This window comes from Ischnura elegans, chromosome 9 (assembly GCF_921293095.1).
Source record: "Ischnura elegans chromosome 9, ioIscEleg1.1, whole genome shotgun sequence".
NCBI lineage: Eukaryota > Metazoa > Arthropoda > Insecta > Odonata > Coenagrionidae > Ischnura > Ischnura elegans.
In genome coordinates, this window is record NC_060254.1 from 83,817,754 (window position 1) to 83,841,752 (window position 23,999).

Below are 23,999 nucleotides of genomic sequence, written 5' to 3' on the forward strand. Positions count from 1 at the left end.
CACAGGAGATGGGTGCATGGGGAAGGTGATGGGACCACAGCAGGATATTTGGAAGACCAGCATACAAAGGTGTTTTTGTGTGTGAATGATGGTTTTTTGGAATGTCGTAGTGCCACACACAAGGCAGGGGTTGTATCGTTACGAGGGGGAAGACGGTTAGGGAAATTATGGCAATGAGAATTGCAAGAGGGAAGGACAGAAGAGGGTTGACAGACAATAAGGTTGAGGAGAGGAGGAGGGAGGAGAGATCGCATTAATTAGTTCAAAATTATGTGCCACGTCTCTTTTTCACGGAGACTTCAAGTAAAGACTTCAAAAGTAATGTGTATACACAATCAAATAAGGCATACAAAGGACAACATTATGGGTCTGCTGTAAAGGAACAAATTGAAGATACATAAAAATTAAAGAGTGAAGAAATAATATATCACGAACCTGGAGCCTGTAATTAGGATCAGCTGCGGTGGCCGCATGGGCTGCCAGGAAGGGATCGTAGTAGACATTTCTGGGAAGGCAAAAAATAATTTTATTAATGACATGAGCAAACTAATAATAATGTGCATAATATATGGAAAACATACTAATAGATCCCCAACACAGTGAAATTTTCTTTAACCTTCTTTTATGATAAATGAATCCCCTTAATAACAAATTTCCAAAGAAAATTATAATTGTGGCAGCAGAAATGCTAAGAATTTATGTGAAAAAAATTGCAAAATCCTCTAAATTAGGACAAAATGAGTTAATGATTACCAGAAAAAATGATAACGTATTTTCTTTTACATTCCACAAGATATAATGAGGCCAAATAATTCTGTTTCTACCTCATCATGTAATTCTCAGGATTTGATAGTCACAAAGAATTTGTAATGACCTGACCAGGTTTAAAACCTGCGAATTATATATCATTTAATTTTTGCAAGAAAGTTTTTTTATCACAGATAAAACTGTATTCCACAGTGGAAGCTTGTCTTCTATAAACTTTTTCCCATTGATAAACTCAGCTGATAACAGTAACTGCTACATCCCTAAGAAATCTCTATAAAAATCTCTATACAACATCATGGGATACTAAACAACTAAAATCGATTAAGAATAAAAAATCTCCGGGTCCAAAGGGAATACCTGCACGTGTCCTTAACGAGTTATGTAGCTCCACAGATCGCACCTTACTTAGAGAAAACATTCAAGAAGTCACTATCCGAAGGAAAGTTACCGCTAGACTGGAAAATTGCAAGCGTTACACCCATATTCAAAAAGGGAAACAGACATGACCCAGGCAACTACCGTCCAATTTCATTAGCACTGATTATAGGCAAGATACTTGAGCATATCCTCGTTAGCAATATCATGACTTCTTGGACAGGCATAACTTCCTCCATGACTGTCAGCACAGATTCCGAAAAGGTAGATCATGCGAAACAGCTCGCGCTCTTTCTTCAAGATGTTCTAAAACCTGGTGAATCGAAAAGATAAGTCGACTGGATAAGCAACTTTCTGAATGATCGTAAACAAAAAGTAGTTCTGGACGGAATTAGATCTGTTGTAGTTAAAGTGACATCAGGTGTTCCACATGGAAGCGTAATCAGCCCACTTTTGTTCATTATATACATTTATGTCCTCTGCTCCCAAATTACCAGTAAAATACATTTATTTGCTGACGAGGCTGTCATCTATTGGGAAATTGGTGATCACTCTGACTATGAAATTCAATCATCGGACTTAAACAACGTTAATTTGTGGAGCCAAGAGTACGAACTTGACTTTAATCAGAGCAAATGCATCTCGGTACATATCTTGCGGAATTCATCCAACTATAACCATGTTTATGCAGTGGATGGTATTAACATAAAGCCAACAGACAAAGTGAAGTGCCTGGGAGTTACGATAACCTCGAACCTAACGTGGGGAACACATATAAGGAATATTTGCGGTATAGCCCTGAAGAAATAAGGATTTGTCAAGCATATTGTGGGAAGATTTTCGGATGAGAAAGTAAAAGAAAGGTGCTATTTCGCACTCGTCCGCCTGCACCTTGAATACTCAGCAAGCATATGGGATCTGGTGCAGAAAGACTTAATCCGCGAACTGAATAAAATACAAAGGAAGCCTGCGCATTTAGTCAAAAACTGCAATGGGCGAACAGACAGCGTTACCCAGATGTTAAGCGAATTAGGCCGGGAGCCGCTGGAGACTCGGGAGGCTGCGCGCTAGGCTTAGATTGCTTGAACAATTGAGAATAGATATCTTTAAGAGCGACACAGAGAACACGATATTAGAGCCACACTATATTTCAAGGTCCGATACAAGTGATAAATTAAGAGAGATGCTTTGCCAAACGGATAGATATGGGAATTCGTTTTTCCCCCTAACCATAAAGGACTTTAATAAATGCTAGTCCCAACTTCGTTTGAGCACTTCATTTTTTTTAAATCTCTACATGGCTGGTGTACTAACACCCACTGCCACACACCTTTTAGGCAGCGGGGTGTTATGTAGATACCATACAATAACCTTTCCATAAGAAATGTCAATGATTATTCAGGTATAAACTGTATTCAGCAATTAAATCCATTGAAAAATCAACAATTTGGAACTCAATGAGAAGCACATTTAAACTTTGTTTTGATGATTCCTCATTTTCCTCCAATGTAGCAAATTTTATCTTCAAATAGCTTAAAATTAATTCTTGAAAATAACAGATCAAGGCACCATTGTTCATTTTAAAAATCAAACACAAAATCATTCAACATGTCAAGAACACTAAAAACATGGGCAATTTTTTGACCAACTACAGCGTTAGCTACAAGTTTCTTTCCAAATGCAAATTCATCCATACCACAAAATAATGTATGTACATCATTTTTTAAAATTAATTTTAGTAATTTCAATTTAAACACACATAACATCCCCCAGATATTTATTGCCCATTTCTCAAAACTGGAGGTGAATTCAGGTGTGTGAACAAGATTTCAGTGAGCATTAACCATTAACTTGCTGCTCTAAGTGCTTGTAGCCCTGTCCTAGTCCAATAATGGACCTGATTTTCAAAGTGAGTTCATCCAGGAAGGCTTCTCTCAGCTATCCACTGTATTCACAAGTATTAGCTGAATTGGCTAAACATAAAAAAACTGGGCAAATGCAAAGCCACATTAACACAATGGTTCCCACAACATCAGCGATGTTACGTAATTATCTGAATTATTATATTAAAATCTGAATTAGGGTTGGATAGAGGTGACCATTCACACCTCAACGGTAAAGCTTATATCTGCTGTGTGCAAGTGGCATGTAGGTTTAGTTGGCACAAAGGATCAAGAAAATTTAATGCATCAGGGCACCTGCAGAATGCTCTCTCAATGGCTATTCAATCTAACAGAGAGACTCGAGAGAGACTTTTTCTAATGTTTAGCCATTTGATGGCAGCATCAACTTACGGTGCATATCCATGGAGAGCTGTTGCTGCGGCTGCGGCCTGGAGAGGCGTTTGGTGTTGCCTGGCAAAAGCTGCAGCTGCTGCGGCCGCTGCCGCGGTTGTTGGGTACGTCCTTGATGCTCGTCCACGTTGAATCGCTACTCCTCGTAGAGCTGCGGCAGCTGAGGGAGCCCAGGTTGCACAAACAGCAAGACAGGAAAAGAGGGGAGTGCAGGAAGTGAGGTCACGAGGCAGAAGGAGGAGCTTAAGGGCAAGCCCATGCATGGATTGCAAGGCAGGATCTGTATTCTCCTCGCTTACATCATTAAGGGAGAGCATGTAGAAGCATGCATGTATATATATAGACTTCTTGCTCTCAAAGCCATCATTTGGTGTACACAGAAGTTTCACAATTTCATCCTTTTATATAGTCACATGTGGCTACCCTAACCTCCATAAAGTTTTTTCCATGAATTATAAGGAATAAATTACGAAATATTTCATTAGGGAAAATAAAAAATGAAATCATGCTTATTTCTAGAAGAAAAGAGGGGAGGATAGCCACCAGGAAAAAAATACTTAAAAATGCATTTCTATAAAACACTCAAGAAGACTTAACTGAGGTGGAAATTATCCTCCTTAGATTTATGCTTTATGTTCAGTTACAGCTAACAACAGGTAAAGCTCTCAATACTTTTTTTTAGCTCAACTTCAAACCTTTAAAAATCCCATATAACTCAGACTATTGGATATGACAATATGGTGAGTTCATACTTAGGTTCGATCTCTGAAAAGGGGACCTCATAACAAAATTTATCTAACCTAGATTATGAATCTAATGAAACTGCTCATTTGAAGCAAGTACTGATACACTTATCAGGAAAATTGATGATGCTACTGAAAAATTAAATCTTAGATAACTTCACTATAAATATCTTCCTCACATACTATACTGTACTTAAGGAAACAAAATTTGAACAAAAGGTCTTTTATTCAGCCCACGATCCATGTGACAATGATTTTACAGTTCCTAATTTCATAAGTATTAAGCACTTGGACTAAAATCAGAAGGACAATGAGTGACAATGACACTTCCTACTTTGAGAGTTCCAATTTATTCCACAAGATAAAATCCTTCACTTCCTAGAAACCCTAACTTCTCATAATATGAATTATTTTATAAACAGCTCATATTTTTTCGTAAAAGTCAATTTTATGTTTTACAGAAACTAAGTGCATCTCTAAATTTAAAACGAAATATTGTCTTCAATGTTGAACATATTCCTGTTATTTTCCTACCAACAGGGAAGCAAGCCTATTGGTTCACAACACCATGAAATGCATCATTTACGTAAAATAGCATGTTACTCCATTACTTTACAACCCCTAAAAATGCCATGGATTGGGTGCAGGCATGGGCGCTTGACTGCATGCATTTGAGAGTCAATAAAACACTATTCCATACCAGATCAGAATAAAACGTGAACACTAAAGTTTTAAGAAGAATGTTATTACATATTTCTACCACATTGAAAACTTTGTAACTCAATCATACTAAAATGATGGAAACTATTCAAATTATCGACGGGAATGATAACCCAGTGAACTAGACAAAGCCAGAATAATAATTTAAACTTAAGATGCACCCAATGTCATTAATAATTGAAGAATCAGTTATGATTTCTCTAAGTACTTTAATTACGCCCATAAAAAATCTGTCACTATAAATTCAAACACGATCTCGAGGCAAATTTGAATGTAAATTTGAACTTAAAAAGTTGTATTTGTGGGCATGCTTCCAACACCTTCCTCCTATACTCTGAATCTTTTTGCAGCTAAAAAGAAACTCTAAAATAAGTTGAAGATTTCTCAAATCAACAGTCTGAATATGATAGTCTTTTTTCTTGAGAATATGCTATTAATCATTAAATGGAGTTGCATTTACAGAGCATCAATTATCTGAAGTTGAACACTATAACACCTATTCTAACAACATTTAACTGAGGAATTTTATCTCTCCCCACATTCTTTTCCCATAAGAAATTTCCCTTGGCAATTATTTATTAGAAGCTTTGACTATTTTATTTCAAAGAAGTAATATCAAATTTTAAATTAGTACAATTGTTTAAGACATTATGGGATTATGGAAAAGCATGCAAATTAATTTCCATGCTTCATAAACAGAATTAATTCCCAGGCATTCCCCTGGAATATTAGCCACATTCCCGAACAAGAAAATAAAAAGAATTGATACAATGTAGATTGGTGCAAATTACGCACGAAATTTAATAATCCAGTATAGTTTGATTAAATATATTTCATTTTAAAACTAAGACTAGTCTCCAGATGCAAATTTAAACCCCCAATGTCTTTTTTTGGCATATTGCAATTTTTGTCAGAATAAGAAAACAGATAAAGGAAAGATTTGGAAGCTAATATTTTCTTAGATCATGTGATTGTTATTATAAAAATATGTATACTTAAAATATATCTGCATATAATAAATGGATTACAAAGGTAAAACTTTCAGATCAAACGAAAATTCAAATCATGAGAAAAATATGTAAAAGCAAATCCCATCCTTCCTAAACATACACACTAACCATGTGAACATAAAATATAAATATTTATTAACAGAATTTTGAATCCAATAAACAAAATAAATAACTCCTTGGAAATGATAAAGGAACACAATCTCCATATTACCCACTGTACGAGGCATAAACTGTGGACATATGATACTCTGCAAGTACATTACCTCATGACAAATTAAAATATGCGAGCAATCATTGAAATACCGAGCCTATCTAAAAAAAAACTTATGAGTTGTAACTATTTCTTTGTCATTCATGCAATTCCCATATCAAAATATCGGTGGTAATAAAATATATGGTTTGGTCTAAAATTTCCATCACTAAAGTCAACACACATTTTCCTTACCTCATCTAAAACATTATGAATTAAAACTTGCAGGTAATTTTCCACAGACACTTCGTGAAATTATGATTTCTAATGATAATACAAAATGTATTGGAACAAGTCATGCTAATAAAAGCGTGTGTGGAAATTTGCCTTATTCAGTTCACAAAAATCTAGAATTCCTTCAGATTAAGCCTGAATAAACTTTCTATACTCATCTAAGATTTTGAAAGATCTTAACCTTGATAAATGGTTGTTGATTGCTGAATAACTACTATGATCCCAAATAAAATAAAATTCCCTAACTTTGCTATAATTTTCTGAACTGTATTCAATAACAAATCATTTGTTAATGTGTTATACGGAAAACTGGTTAAATTATGAAGGGCAAGCATCTCACCCCCTAATTACATAGACCAAGAAATATTGACGGAAACAGAGGAAGTAAATTGGAGACCATAAATATCGGAATGAGAAGTCTGCATGAAGGCTTTGAGAAAAAAGTTCCAGATAAAGGCAGAAAAAACCATTGGGAGTGGACGGTGAAGTGCAGAAGTCCAGGAAGTCAGAAGAATTGAATTAAGATTTAGCTGAACTTTTGTACATCAATTGGTCCGCTTCATACTTAATTTTTTTGAATTTGACCACAGAATATACTGACAATTACAGCATCATGACCAAGCTTCCAAAACATAGGAGGCAACAGCCACGATAATAGAGGATGGAGAGAAAAATTACAGGGCTAGCGCACACCATTATTCATTGACCTTGCTGCCTGAAAAGATTTTTCCCCAAGGTTCATAAATATTTCTTTCTTCTCTTTCACAATTTTAAATTCACTCCAACACCACTAACACTTTCTCCCAAACACATTCCACAATGAACAACTAGAGAACAATATCAGGTAAATTGTGGATATTCACAAGATGAACTTCCAATAATGTCTAACAGATAAACCATGGTAATTAATACTACATATATGATGATTAAAATTTGAATTAATACTTCGAATTTTCAATTCATCCTACTGAATCCTTGGTTTCAGTAAATGCTTCTATTTTTTATTTATTCATAACTAAAACATTAGACTGATGCTTTGCCTAAAACCAACAAATAAATCCTTGCATTATCTCAGACATTGATAAGAAACCACCTTATTAAATCATAAACAATAAGAATCTCAAACATGGCAATAGGCTGACTGGGAGATACGTTGACAAGACTGCCATAAAATGAAATTTTACTGCATAAATACCAGTGAGCACTGAGATTTATTTTCCATTACGTAACCATATAAGTTCACGCTCAGAACCTGCAGTAACCAAGGAATTATGGTGACATTAATGAAAAGTTCATTTTAAAACAAATTTGACATCCCCATTAGCAAGGGATGTAGAAATCTTTTCAAGTGAAATTCAACAAGTAAACTACTAAACAAGATGAAAACTTAATCCTTATCTTATACACCAACCCACCATGAAAATCATACAAAAATTGAATAGGGTTATCCTTATAAATGAACAGGTTATATCTAGCTTATAACTAATTTTGCCAAGAAATATGCCGCTTTAAACAAAGATATTCATTACAGTAACAATATGCCAACAAAATTCACATTCATAGAAGTTTGCACGGTAACGGCAAGCATTAGACAACAAAGCAGAAAATTAATGACAACAAACCACATGCAATTGCAAAAAATATAGCAAAAACATTACTCCTCACACCATGCAAATTAACTTCTACACAAGAAAGAAGCTAGCACATGCAAACATCCCAAAGTATTAGTTTAGGTGCATATATATTGAGAAAAACTCAACAAATAACACCATAACATTGGCAAATTATAACACGCAAAATAAATAGGTACCACAATATAAAAAATAGAATCTTCAGAACAAACCCATCCATATTTTTTCCATCAGAGGTGCTCAAGGATATGATGAATGATTTTAAAAATGGCTTTTTTGGGAAATATCCTCCAAATTTATAGCTTTTCAATGCATAGCCAAAATGGATTTGAAATCATCAAAAAATCAAGGATATGGACATTAAAATTTCAAAAGTAAAGTAAAAATTTCTGTTAACAAAGATAAGCTTGAACACCCCCACTTTCAATGGTCTGAGTTAGACAGGTAAACAAGCAATGAACGAAATAATGGGGGTTTATCAATGCAATATTATTCATATGAACAATTGAAAAGAGTGAATTGAGACCAAACATTGGTGACCAATTAAAGTTATGCAGCTATCACTAAAAAGTCTGGAATGTTGGTTACAATACTTGTTGCAAAAAGAGCAATTAGTAAAACATATTGGAAATTATTTGACTACAAAAGTGGCAATTTGCTGGCTGGAGAATAATGTGCATTGCCACTGAGACATTGGGCCATTAAATCCATCATAAATATTAACCAAGACCTAAGACACTGGCTTCATCACACACCAATTCACTTTGATGACTAAAAAATTTGGTGTATGCACCATGCTGCCATATCGATGGCTTCCACACAGCTTATTTCTCAGGCATGCCAAGCTATCACATTTTATTTATTTACTTAACCGTACCTTCAAGCTTATAATGTAACTCCAATTTTCAGAGATAATTAGCAAATAAAACTATGCTGACGTATAAAGCTTTGGGATCTTATTTATCTGCACATTTTACACTGCAGTTTGTAATATCTTTGAATCCATTCTTGGGTAACTTATATTTAAGTTGGAGCTATTGCCAAATAGACAACTGACATTTTACAGATACAATTTTCTACTCCCTAACAATAATATTTATTTACTCGTCCCCAATTTTAAGAAATGATTATTTTTCCATATGCTTGTAGCAGTGAGATTTTCGGCATATCTTTGACATGAATGACTTGAAAAAACATCCTTTAAGTACCAATGAAGCAACTATAACTCTATAAGTTATATAAACATCTACATATGTTAGATTACCAGTTGGTAAAGGGATGGCTTATAATAATTGTTGTGAAAGAGGGCAGATTACTTTCCGGACAACGTAGGGGCAGGTAATACCATAAAAAAATGATGGTTCAGAGGATCTTTTGAAGAAAATGAAGAGAAATAACATACCAAAGTGCAACCTGTATGCATTGTAAATGAATTGAAACTTATTCTGGAGAACTAGACTGATAATAACCATTTTATTTTTTCCAGGGAATTAAGAACTACAAAGATAGTAGGGTGAGGTTTGCTTTGTATTCGCCTGATTTAATAAATGGCCTCTGACAGGAACCCAAACATGCATATCTTCTAGGTCTATTCTACTCTTTCCACGCTGAATCTGCCTGTGGCATGCAGATAGGACAAGAGCATTGCGGTAATATGGTTACCTAGCCAACTTTCATTTGGACCTAGCATTAAGCAGCTTCAGTAATCTAAGAGAACTTGTGTGCCAGTATGACTAGGTCTCAGATTCTACTTGTGAGCCAAAAAATAATTCCTTACATTATTATTTTTTTAAATGCTACTAGTCTACATTTCAGTTCACTGGTTAATTTTTTAGAGTTATTAATTTAAATTTAAAAAGTGTTAGAGTGGCCAGTGTATATCAATTAGCATGGTTAACAATGCAATCATATCGCATTCCAGCCATCTTAAACCAATCTATAACAGCAAGTTAAGGAATAGAGCTAATTGATTCCAGAAAAATGTTACATTTTGAATGAACTTCCTAATTTCATTCGGGAAGCAATAAAGCCAGCTATTCTCATGGTGAGCATGCAACAAAAGCACTTAAATTCTTGTGGCACAGCTATGGGAGAGAATTCAGGCTTATATAGATGATGCAAGGTTTCATCAATTGGGAAGAAAGGTGTAAGAGTGAAAAGAGGTTTACCATCTGGCCATTGTAGACAAACTGAAAAGTACAAAGGGAGGGGGAGTGATGGGGGAAAAGATATGTTAGGGCAGCTCATGATATCCTGAACAGTTTTCACATTAAATTGGAAATTGGGGGATGATGGACAGGCACCTTTCCAACAGAATCACCGAGTAAAAATGAAGCCTTATATATGATTAGCAATGGTAGTTCACACGTCCACTATTAGGGGAAAATATTGTGAATTTACCCAAGCGACTAAATAATGCATTGGATATATGGAACACACACCTACAATTAAGTTAAAATCAAGGGGAATGACAGACTTTTTTAATAACATTTTTGTCAGAAAACTATAACACTTTCTGGCATACATAATTTTCACGTCAGTTAAAAATTTGAACTGCAGACTCCAATAGTCACATCACACCTATCTTCTTTTTCAATCAGCTTGCATCATGCATTGGCTTAAAATACTTCTTTTTTAACCCACATGAAACTCAAAGACTTTCGTAAAGACCAAAAATGATTTTACCCCTGATGCCTCAGGTCGATGGATTCATAGTGTAGTGCAATATATTTTAATGTGACACAAGGAAATCTAAGACAAGAATCAATTGTGAAATTGCAGATAATTAAATATCATACTCGAAGGAGCTTTTAATTCTTAACTTCCATGTTACTCTAAACAAAACAAAATACTGTACTCATATAGTTTATCCACTTCATAGTATTTCATGTCACACTATTGTTCCTCATATAATATTCTCAATGTTATGAAGAAGGGCCTATGGTAGAGGGTACTTCTACCTAATGAAAAGCACTATCATCTAAAAAAGAAGCTGATGGTTAAAAAAGTGATTATTGCATAAATTTTAACTCATAAAAATTATCAGTTGTACGATATAAGGATCTTGATGAGAAATTATTTTTGAATTATTACTTAAGAAAATTGAAAATGAAATGTTGAGATACAGGAGTCGACCAACAGCATCACAATAAAGATGACAGTAGAAGCAATGATTACACAATACTACTGAAAGTGACTTTACCGATGTTAAATTGTAAAATAACTAGTCACACAAACAGTGAAACATAATTTTCCGACTAAGAATTTTCAATACCAACAATAAGTTTATACTTCAACGGGGGTGTAATAACTAATACTTTCCCGACAGAATATGCAAGTGAACAGGGTATCTAGGATTGGGCCAATTTCTTAATTTTAGCCAATAATTTGATAATCAACTCTGTCATCATCATTAGGTCAACAATTAACTGATATGTGACCTAAACAATGATGATGGAGTGGGAAACTGAAATGGTAACAAAGAATAAGGAGTTGACACAGTGCCATCCTTAAAAAAATCTATCAGCTGCATTATGAAATAAAAAAATACTGCATACCAGATTAAATTATATAAATATTCATAACGAGAACACAACCTTAAATTTTAAAATAGGATTTTGATGAGATTGGGTAATAAGCTACAATTTCCCTGTCATACATCACTCAGAAAATTTCAACTTCGATTAACATATGCAACCTATCCAGTTCTACCATTTCAGTTGCCTAGTTTCCTCATTGATGAACTACTGACTATCACTAAAAATTGCATAGAAGCACTAGAATGTAGCCCTATTTGATGCACATCACCAGTGTAAACAATAAATGGCCAAAAAATTCAGCGCTAAAAGAAATGAGTTTCCAAAATTAGGGCTCATATAGCCTTGAGGAATAGCTTAACCATCAGCTCCTTTTCAACCTTTTCTTCTACTGTATACCATTACTTTGTGATATGTGGTACACTGAAATCCTGGTAACAATTCACTATTTTAAAGCCAAAGAAGCTGACAAAAGAGAAACATAGACTGAGTCATGTGAAGACTGGCAACCTAAACTCATGGAATTGAAAATTCATTTTTTTACAAAAAAGAAGTCTGGAAATAACCCACTTTTCCAAAATGCAAAAATGTATCTCGCACATTAAAATTGTCCATACCATTACTGGCTAATCTAAAGTGATTTTAAATGAAAGGAGGAGTGACGAAATCCAGCAATTTTGATGAAATGGTGAGGTAACTCACTGATATTAAAAAGGAAGGCACCGTAGTTCACAAATGCCAAAAAGTTAAGAAAAAAATGTAATGTACATGTTTATATAATTACATCCTTGTTAATTACATAAACATTATAATTTTATTGAGATTATCTAACTTTTCTTGAAATTCTGCTAATGTCATTGGATCACATTCCAAAACAAGGTGATTATAAAACCTTTAGCATGCATCACTAAAACAGCCATAAGAATGTGTGTGCTTGTGCAAATGTCAAATTAAATACTTCAGATTCTAAAACAAATAGCATGTTAATCATCAAATCTAGGTGAAACAGTCAAGAAAATGGGCACCCATTTCAAAAACTTTAATTTAACATCATGCTTAATAGCACAACAAGCCACTTCAAATCATCACAAAATTAGTTCTAAAGTACACTCCAAAACACCTCCCATAATTTATTTTACGTGAGCAGCGTTGATAAATTACCCTTAAACTTGACCCTTTAATACATAATTTCACCTTCAGGGAAAGGGAAAAATCTGAAAATACCCAATTCAAACCTGACACTAAATTCAACATTCGACTAGACAAATTTCTATTCATATATTTAAATTCCACCCATTAAAAGTAACTTCTAACACCAACATTAAGCATGTTGTAAAATTTCTCCCACGCATTAGAAAAAAATCACCAAAAACTACAGCTACTTCTTCACATGGCACAGGAAAGATAAAATTCCAAAAACCCACGAGAAATAGGTACTGATATAATTTGGATCTATGTGAGTTGAAGATAGGATTATGTATCTATTTTTTTACAGCCTCCGTATTTCCTGATTTCAATACACTAAACCATTTTCACAGCACCAAAAAAAATCTCTTTGTGGGGCGAATGTATATGAGACCTTTGGATAAAGGAACTGCCTTCAGGATGCATTTGAATAAGGGAAAAAAGTTTTACATGTAAGAGTTATTGTATAAATAAGTAAAAAATTAAAATATAAACTATCATTTTGAGGATGTTAAAAATACTGCTATGGTTAATAACAATAAAAAATTCTTTAAGTCAAATAACCCAATGGAACCCAATGATTATTAATTTGAAAGGACACATTATTTACTCATAAAAAACCTGGCACCATTAGAATGGAAGACATTACTAATGAGCAACTACTCCAAAAACACAAAGCATATCAAGTTTGAGTCAATAATATTTCTACTATACAAAGGATATCAATGCAGATTTCCACCTACATTATACATCAAAATCTAATACTCTTTTTCTAACAATCTATATCCTTCTGCACAGGCTAAAGGCATTCCTGTGTCACTTTGTGCTTCACATACGGCACAGGTAAACATCAAAGCAAAAGCCTACACCTAAATACATAAAAACATTGGAGGCACCTACATGACTCTTTCCTCTAACCAGATGTACTTTCAGGAAAATTTAGGGGAAATAAAAGAAACAACATGGAGAGAATAACTGAACGTAAATCTAATAAAATTTTCCTTTCATTAGTCTATTCTGCTTCTCTCATCATCGGTTGCATCAAACTTATGGTCAATATTAAAAAGGATCCATTTACTACAAATCACATTTTCAATTGGGATCTCAATGAAGATTCTAAATGATATATGAAAGTCTCAAACGATTCCATATTTACTACATGAGTTCAAGTACTTTGGTTTTCCTCAGACACGATACTGTCCATAAAAAAACATTCAATCAAAACTACTTTCCCAAACTGATAAAAAAATAACTTGAGATAATATGCCAAATATTATTCACCAAACAAAGAAATTACCCCATGAAAACATAACCCATAGTAATTTTTCTTAACGGACACATAGTAGACCCATAGTGAAAAATCTCTGCACAGGAGTATTTATGAAGAATTTCCAGTTCCTGACTTGAAAATTCAGATGGGTTACCAAAAAATCACACCAAGGAGCAATAGGAAATCTGAATTATTGAAGACAAGCTATTGTCAGTATGGAGTATTATAGACAGAATTATGAAAAATGAATCCCTATAAATAAAGAGCAGATTTCAGTGTGAAACTATGTCCTACAGGAAATGTGATTTTGATAAAAATCATTGTAATGTAGGTGAAAATCTAGCACTTCAGTTACATCTCAGAAAGGGATACCCTAAACATTAACCCCAGAGTCACTTTTCTCACCTTGCCCCTGAAGCAAAGACAACTCTTCTCCCAAAGTCGGGACCACACCTCCATTCCGAGTCAGGAACACTAGCAGCAGTTAGGAGCGTAGTCAAGTAAGGGTTATGATTGGGACATGGGAATGGGCCGATGATACACGGAGATTGGTAAGGTGAGAAGGAAAAAAGCAGAGCGGATAATTAAGCTGCATTTAAGATACCCTGCTACTACCTACTTCACTAGACATTCTACTGAATAATTGAAAAGATCCATTTGAAATGTAGATGGAAAACTTAAACAAGCCAGGGACAAATTATACTCATCAACATAGGCATTTCAATGTTATTCACGACGAACAACTCCAACATGAATCAAAGACAAACCTCAGCAAAATCCACGACTAAACACTATTAGTAGCAAATTAATGTAATGCATATTTGACAACCTGATATACATATCTATCACAACATCATCACTAGTTATACAAAATTAAAGTGCACAGCTACCTACTAGAAATTTGAGTTGCTGATAAAAGATAAACCCAACCTTTCCAAAGAAATGCCATACATTTTTTAAATACCAGTGAGAAACAACTTAAAACTAATGAAACCACAATCAACATGTAATAAATATGTAGTCTCCTAGGTGAGGATGAAGTCAACTCAAACCACTAAGCAAAGAATAAACCCTTCAACTATTGGACAGACACTGGTGTTAAGTAAAAACAAAGCCACAAGAAATTTACCCTATGGCATATTTCCTAAATTAACTAATGTAACCCAGTTCTGATAAAACCAAGTCTTCAGAATCTATGGTCTCAGCAAATACTTAATCTTCAATAAACCATGATCATGGCTGAATAAGATAAAAAATAAAAATCAGACAATATGAAATAAAGCCACTGCTAATGAGTGATTTGATCCAAGAAAGGCCACAGTGACATTAAAAGCTCAGTGAAGCACTGACTTCCAACAAGAGTGAACCCACTGAGCATGACAAGGACATGAAGCAAACCAACGACATGGAATTAGGTAAACAAGAGAGCTGGTGGTGTTAGTTGCTGCTCTAACTGTTACAATAATTTAACTAAAATACAAGATATTTTAGTAGGTAAAAATCCGCTCACTCTACAGGAAAAAAAATACCCCATTGAGATAATATGTTAACTCCACCAGCGACACCCAATAGATCTAGAAATAGCACCAACAGAAGTTTTTAAATCCACAGCATCATACCAAAGCTATAACGTTGACATATGCAAAGATACTTGAGCCAAATACAAAGATTTTAAGTCAAAAAAGGGTCCTTCATCATAAAAAGCAAATGAAACTTCATATCCACTTACTCTTTTTGAATCTCTCAGCATAAGCTTAAAATAATTCTAGATATGATTGTCTAAATATGTACCATTTTCTCAAAGCAATGCAAGAAAATATAAACTAAATTTGGTAGCTTCTTAAATTTACATTCATCAGACAATAACCATATTTCTCCAAATAAAATGTGATACAAGTGCCAAAAATAATGTATATATCATTATTTTCACTTGCCAAGACTGAATAGTCATTTAATGGATGCCTAACATTTTCCCCTAACGTAATAGGAGATAATGTCTCTGATCAGGCAACTTAAGCTCCTAAACATGTGGTACTTTATGGCAAAGTTTGTTCAAATATCTAAACACCTAAGCTTAAAATTAAGGCATCACTCTTTGCACTTAAAATTTCTGACAACAAATGTTACAATACTATACTTTTTAACTGTGCATGAAGACTAGAACCACAAGCTCACAACTAGTAACACCTGACCAATTTCATTTCTTGATCGATTTATAGAGGCATAGTGAAAACAAGACTAAAAAAATCAACATAATAAAAATCTCAAATAAAAAAATATCATCACTCACCATTTGGAACAGTTGGAGGTTTCTTAGTCTGAACCCGAGCAGTGGCATTGTTGACCTAGAGGACGGCAATCCGGGAGACGACATGGCGATGACGATGACCAAGCCACAGGAAGTTGGCGATGAAGTTGGCCCAGTGGGCGAGGGGGAAGGAGGAGGGGCACCGCATTAAAGCATACCAGGGTGTGGGATTGAATATGGTACTGAACAAAAGACAGCCGCGCCACAACCAGGGTCTACGCGGTTCAAGAAGAGTGAGACCTATGTGCAATAGTTACTCCCTTATTTTCCATTTTTAAAACACGTCTCGAAGAGTTTGTACAATCAAATTTTCAAAAGAATTCCCTTGAATTTTGGGAAATTCTACCAAGTAACTAATCAGTTAAGTGCTTAGACTGCTTGTAATAAGGGACCAAAAGACTAAAGATCTCTTTTAATACCGAGAAATAATGGATCTAACAGTTTCCTTCCACTGCACAATTATGTTTAGCTTGATTAAAATAATAAACTTGAATTTGAGCCACTAACATTTTGCACAAAGACATGAAGTGCTTTCGAGCACCAATTTTTCTGGGAGGCATCCGAGAGATAGATTTAAGAAGTTAATCCAAAAACAAAGTTTTTTTAAGAGCTGCAATAAAACTTTGAATATCATAATACTCTTCTTGAAAGTGTGGTAAAAAAAAACAAACCAGTGCAGATGATCATTGCAGCATTATTAATCTTTTTTTTAAAGTGGATTGGTCGCTACACATGAATGCACTTGAAATACAAATAGGTGCAAAAAACTGCTTGGCAAAATGAATGCAATGGAAAATATCAAAATACTGCTAGAGTGCTTATTGCAATAGGCTCACTCATCCATTACATTACTTTTGCAATGGCATTCTCAGACATCACTCGCAAGCACCAGATATCATAAACAAGCTTGCCAGAGAGGGCTATAAGCTACACCAAATAAGTGATCGGGTGTCAAACACGTGTACCTTATAAAATGACATCCAAAAACAAGAGTGAAAAATAGAGGATGCAAATCCACCAAGATATTACTTTCTCCCAGAAAATTGGAAGGCTGACATTTTTCAATTTTCAGGGCAAGCAACAGCTTAAAAGTCATAACACAAAAAATTTTCCAAATTCACAGGTTCAAGTATGCACTAATTATAAGCTCCTTGCTTGAAATGGTGAAAAACAAACTCAATGCACCTCAGCACACAGATTAATGAAAACTTTGTACACATTCTATATTCTAAGAATTCGAGTAGACGTTCTCAATAACTATTTTATGACAAACAATTTCAATTGCCTAGAGATAAGATAGCTTTTAACCTTCTCTGACATGCCAAGATCACACCAATGAGTAATAAAATTTCATACACAAAGTAACTAGAAGATAGTAGCCCATATAGAGTTCCAGCACCCATATCCAAATTAATATATTAATAAATAATAATATAATAATAAGTTTTAAAATGGACATTGCAGTCATGAACATTCCCCTGAGAAAAGTGGGCTTATTAATCCGGGTGCTACTACAAGTATCTTTGAGTAAAAAATTATCACTTAAAAAGATATAAGCAGTCCTCCAGTTCCTTTTCTCTCGGCCATATTAGCACTTGCAAAAAATATGTGTACTTGCTTACTGTACACATCAAAAATGAGTTACTATGCTTTTCCAAGCATGTTAATACAACTCTTACAGCATGGGTTTTGTTCATGAGGTAACTTTACTTGTTGCATTTGTAGCTATTAATGAAGTGAGGCTTAAGTGGCAAACAAGAAAATTCTTCTGGAGCCAGAACAAAATTATTTCCAAATATTACGATTATTACGTTCCAATAAAGATATTTGTAAAATGCTCTATTACTTCATGAGAACCTGGAGACAATTTTATGTAAATTGGAGATTTAACCTAAAAAACTTAAGCCCAAACTTTCCCGAGAGGAACCCTCATACACCACCTGGCGATTACTCAGCGCATGCATCTTGTTGGCCTCGAGGCATCAATCGGAGAGGCATTCCACAGCAAAAATAACAGTGGTAATAAACATATGAATGAGAGTGTGCTAATATTCATACTCTAGTTGGAATATACTCAATGATATAAAGCAGTTGTCAATATGGTGCACTACTATCTTTTGGGTGGCCTTTGTAAACAAAAAATATGTATAATATTATATCACATTTTTATACATATCTGATATGATCATTAAATGAGCCAGCAAATCATGCCTTATAAAATGCAATCGCAAGTTACAGTTATTGAATGAGGAAAAAGAAAGAAAGAAGGGATTTGGCAAGAGGATAATGGATATGCAATTGAACCTAGTTGGGGCAATTGACATATCCCTAAGCCTCTACAAACCTCTGACAAAATTGGGCAATATGCAACTAATCTCCTCTTGGCACACATAACTAACTTGCAATTACAACATTAGCAACGGATCTCACCAAATAAAGCTGTGAGACAGGGAAGAAGGATTCTGGGAAGGTACAACTGCACTCCCTGGATGCAAAAAAGTAAAAAAAAAGGAACTAGGCCACCAAATCACTGATTATATAAGATATGATCAATGTCTTGCCCTTTCAAAAGACTTCTTCTACATTGAAAAAACATGAGGTGCACTACATTTTCCAAGGGCGTGCCATATATATATACTTTGAAAAACCTTTTTAATAATGGACATGGGACGACCACAACTCATCCCCCAAAATGCAAGATATCAATGAAATGAGTGAGGAGGTGAAAACAGGAAGATAATAAACAAGTGGTTTGTGGGCACACAACGCATATGTATGTATATATATAAATATACTTAGAATGCGAGAAGAGGAGCCACACACACACACACACACAAGAGACGCATGCTCTCCCTCTCACGTTGCGTGGAGGAAAAGAGGAGGAGGGGTCCCCACGCTTTTACGGGCCGAAAGATTGCCTCGAGGAACCAACGCAGGCACACGAGCAATTGCGTACATACTATAACGATGGGAGAGGTACAGGGAGTTGTGGTTGAGGCCCTCGACATTCTTGCCATGCCGTCGCAGTGGGACTCGGAGAAAAGGAGAGACAAATACCTCTGGATCAGACAATACCTTTCTGCTTGCTAGCATACACTAACTAAAAATGATCTAACGCCAAGTGTTATGCCCAAGTCACATTAATCCTAACCAACCTATGATTTTTGCGACATTTTCCTACTGATCAAATATAGCAAAAATGAAACGAAGTGATGGTTTAATGGAACATAAAACAGAGCAATCAATCTAATTAAAAACAAGCAAGTACTCAGATCTGATTAATCAGGTGATTCCATGGGACATTTTGCAAATCTTCGGAAACATTTTTCAGTTTTGAAAGGTGAAAAAACTGTCTAGCTACTCGATATTCTTTTACATGTATGAAATAATGAGATATGCATATTAAAAGCAAAATTGTTCCATATAGGCAAAAATCTTGCAGAATATACAATGAAATATAAATATCAAAACATATATTAAAACTATATAATAGAAAAATGTTTAATCCTGGAATGCAAATGGAATATTTAGCATACACTACTTAAATGTTGCAAACCCACAGAAAAGGCAAAATGAAATAGTCCCACCATTAAGATGCAAGAAATATAGTTACTGCCATAAGAGGTGTTTTTTAAGCACAGGCAATATCTAAAAGTAACAATGATTCTGAAAAGAGATCTGCATTCACTAATATTGAAATAAAGTCAGGAAAATTTTAGTGGATATTGTAAAACAATAGTTGAATGACATGAGGAAGATGAAATAACTGATTTAATGTGACCGGGTAAGAATAAATCCATTCTAAGTTGAGCAGAAAAGGCACGGCTGCAGAGGCAATCACTTCACCTTCTCCCAGTCACCCCACCCACCCCTGCTGCGTGCATGCCACACCCCATGCATATAAACCCCGACCCAGCCCCACCCCCCAACCCTTTCAACCCACCTTTTGGCACCAAGAAGGACCAGAATTTTAAAAGCTGCTTCAAGAGTATCTTGAAGTCAGACCACATTAAGATCATTTAATTACACAGTAATGAATGCTAACATTAATTATACAGAGTTTGAATTGCACTAAATTTTTCCATGATTACTTATGTAAGTGTGTTCAATCGAGGCGTCAATGAAAATGGGATAACTCATTACTTGAGTTTCAAACAATGAAGCTCATATTCATAAGAAGAGGAGCAATAATTCTTCAGGGTCTTTAATGTGACAAATTATAAACTAAGAACACATATTTAAAATGGATGAGCTATCAAAAATTAGATAAAAAATAACATTTTTCGATGAGTTGAATAGCTAATTCACAAATGAAGGTAAAAATCTCAGGAAAAATGCTAATTATGCATTTAAACAATGAACTCAACACTGACCAAAGAGAAGACTGGGAATGAGAATAAGAGTGAATACCTCAAAATGAATCCTTTTTTTATCATTATTAAATTGTCTAACAATAATTGAAACTGCAAACACTGTGTACAAGGAATTGAATGACGGGAAAAGATGGAACTGGCTTCAGAGAAGACTCATTTCGCTAGCTATTAAAATTTTTGACCCTTCTCCCAAAAGTAGCTATTTTCATTCAGCAGCTCACCCCTCCCCCACTCCACCCTCATTCTGGTGACAGCCCCTGCCACTCTCTCCCAACCACCCAACCCCAGTGTAGAGAAGTTTCTTCTTCCTCTCACCCCATCCTTACCTGAATGTGTCCCCTCGTACTTTACCCTGGGGCTTTAACCACTTTCATCTGGAGAAGAGGTAGAGGGGCCCCAGCATTACTCAAAATCATAGCCGTCAACAATAAGAAAAACGCACTTTTTACTCATTCAACCATAAATGTTTTTTCACACCCTCTCTGAGACATAGTCGTACCATATGAAATTTAAATTAGGCCCTCTCATTGTACTCGATTTCATTACCTTCTTATAGCTAAAAAAATATCCTAAAAATATGCTTAAATACTATCTTAAAATTAGGGTCAATACAACAAAAACAACAAACAACTGGACAAGGTAAAATCTAAAAAAAGTAACGGGAAGAGTTAATAAATACAGATATGGGCACACTTCAGCTTGGGATACGGAAGTATTTGGATGCAAAAAGAGCAAGAAATTCATCTTCATCCACAGAGTTATCAGAGGGAAATAATGTATTTGGCTTCATAACAAAGTGTTAAGAAACTTCGTAGGTAAAGGCAACCTTTCTAATATGATCACAGATCTTCTGTAATTCCATGGTAGAAGACAAGTTTCACTGCAAACAGAAAGGAATATTTGATAACTTTAGTGTGAACTTCATACTAAATTGCTAACTGGCAATTCTAGATCAAACCCACAGGAAAGTTTTCAGTATTCCAACACCAAAATTGAGATAAATCAACACAAAAATCCCATATAGCTGAATAAAATTTGGGTTTAGATCACACAAGGTAACTGATTAATTAGATAGGGAGACCACTCACTACACTCTGAGTAACATGGTATTTTTGATGAAATGAAAAGGAATGGGACAGGAGAATTCAAATCAGTGCTACAGAAAGGATGAAAAGCTATCTGAAAGTTACATGAAAGATACCTGCTGCACAAGGATAGGTAGGTGTAGGTGGTGAGGACACAAATCAGCAGAAGATATTTATTTTAATTTACTGATATTATGACATGCCATTCATCAACTTATTTCACGGGCAAACAATCACTTAGAAGCAACAAAGAAAGCTGGGATGCAATAATATTTTCTACAGGCTCCCCATCAGCCTGACAGGAAGCTTATACGATCACCGTGCAACATTATATAGGAAATGAGGTGACCAAATTATATAACATCTGTAGCACTGATGTTAGGACTGGGAAGGTTAGGTATAGTAAGAAATCAAAGTGGATTTATTCAACGAGTAGGGAGATAAGGAAAGATTTTGTGAGGAAATGATGATGACCAATGAAACTCAAGAGGAGGGAAAATGTGGGCTATGGTAGGGGAAAGTGATAGGGAATGGTACTAAGAAAAAATAGTAGAAATGCCTGGGACTAATTGGCCAGTCTTATGCAAAGTTATTAGGTGTCACAATGAGAAGAATCTGGACCCCCTTTTGAAAGACATGTACTTATGACAGGATGTTGAGGCATGGAGAAATAGCACAGCAACGGTAAAGAGGAGAGAGAATTTGCTGCACTAAGGAGTGGATAAAGGTGTGAATGGCAGGAAAAAAGGTAGGACTATTAGGCCTTCATAGACAAGCAGTGTAAAAAAATTAATAACTATAAGTAGTATTAAGTAGGAATATCAATTAATTGTGAGGCATTCCAAAATTATTTTAATGAAAGATTTAATGAAAATAAAGAGAAATATCGTTCCACTACTCACAAATGCAAGCTATATCATGTTCTCCTTTCTCCCAAAAATATTTTCTCATTAAATAAAGAAAAGTAGCATGAAATTGAAATTAAAATATAAAAGAAATGTCAATCACATCAGTCAATTAATTAAAATGCATCATAACCCAACCAACCACCTTGTGAAATTTGTTTTAGTTATGTATTATGAACGGCACAAACGAGTAGCTTGCTTACTTGGAATTAAGATTATGACAAAAAGATAATACGAGCAAAGAGCCATCTACTGGCGAGAGAGGCTTACTGTTACTGTGGCAGCAAGACTGGCAGCAGGTGTTCTTTTTCACATTAACAAAGTGTAATCAAAAGAACTGTTTACATTAACATTCAATACATACACAAAATGTAGAGTAACATAATGAATGAAAATTACAAATAAGTTCACATCATGACTAAATTAATTTACTGCATTATGCATTACCTCAAGTTGCCCCACATTAATACATTAAGTAGTGTCAATAAAAGCAGTACATAGTTCTTACTTCTTACAACTGTATAATTGCTTGCTTGTGGTAATGGGTTTCAAACTGCAGGCAGTGGACAATGGCTTACAGGGCCTCATGTCATCAAACAAAACCCATGTCATTCTCAAGGCACACCAGCTCAATTGATCTACATACGTAAGAGGGCAGGAGGACTGTTCAGGTGGAGCGGAGGATGAAGAAATAAGAAAAATGATACATAAATTCTGTCCAGAGGAAAGGTAAAAATTTGAAGGCCTATTGAAAATTATGCCCGAGCATCATTATCTTTCAACGATGTGAAATACAACAAATTTTATCACATGTCTACACTATTGATCTAAAAAAGAGTACAATGTGATGGTTAGAATTAATCCAAAGTTCTTAACATGAAAAAATTCTTATGAGACCCCAGACTTTTTCTTGGTCATGATTCAATAACTACCATTTCCCATATATTACTGACATATCATTGTACATGGGTAAAAAGCATAATAAAGCAAAAAAAAAACAGTTCAAATTTCCAGAAAATGAATTTCACTACACTATGCAGAAGCAAATCAATTTGCAAAACATGCAAACAACTGGCTGAAAATAATGGGTTTTGCAATGCCGATCAAATTCACAAAATCTTGGAGATTTACAAGGTCTATGGTCCATATACTACTTCACTTCTAAGCCTTAAACCAGGCAAGGGAACTTATACCAGTAAAATGCCTAATTTGAGTCTAAAAACTGTCATGAATGAAATTAGCACTAATACCCAACCCTCACTTTAATACCTTTCCTTATGGTCAGAATAATATGTTTTTATGTAATAGACTT

The 23,999-nt window shown here is 34.8% G+C and overlaps 1 protein-coding gene across 7 annotated transcripts in view; it reads right to left on the reverse strand.

Annotated features, from left to right (window-relative positions):
* The window catches only part of LOC124165218 (RNA binding protein fox-1 homolog 2), a 126,923-nt gene that overhangs the window by 11,468 nt on the left and 91,456 nt on the right, over window positions 1-23,999 (reverse strand). For 5 of the 7 annotated variants that reach the window (XM_046542500.1, XM_046542505.1, XM_046542499.1 and 2 more), the window contains 5 exons: window positions 16,307-16,361; window positions 14,422-14,490; window positions 10,194-10,214; window positions 3,438-3,597; window positions 436-505 (listed from right to left, as the gene is read on the reverse strand). In XM_046542500.1, the coding sequence (XP_046398456.1) occupies window positions 436-505; window positions 3,438-3,597; window positions 10,194-10,214; window positions 14,422-14,490; window positions 16,307-16,361 (375 nt within the window). The remainder of the gene's footprint in view (window positions 1-435; window positions 506-3,437; window positions 3,598-10,193; window positions 10,215-14,421; window positions 14,491-16,306; window positions 16,362-23,999) is intronic. The other 2 variants (XM_046542501.1, XM_046542504.1) reach the window with 2 other exon arrangements.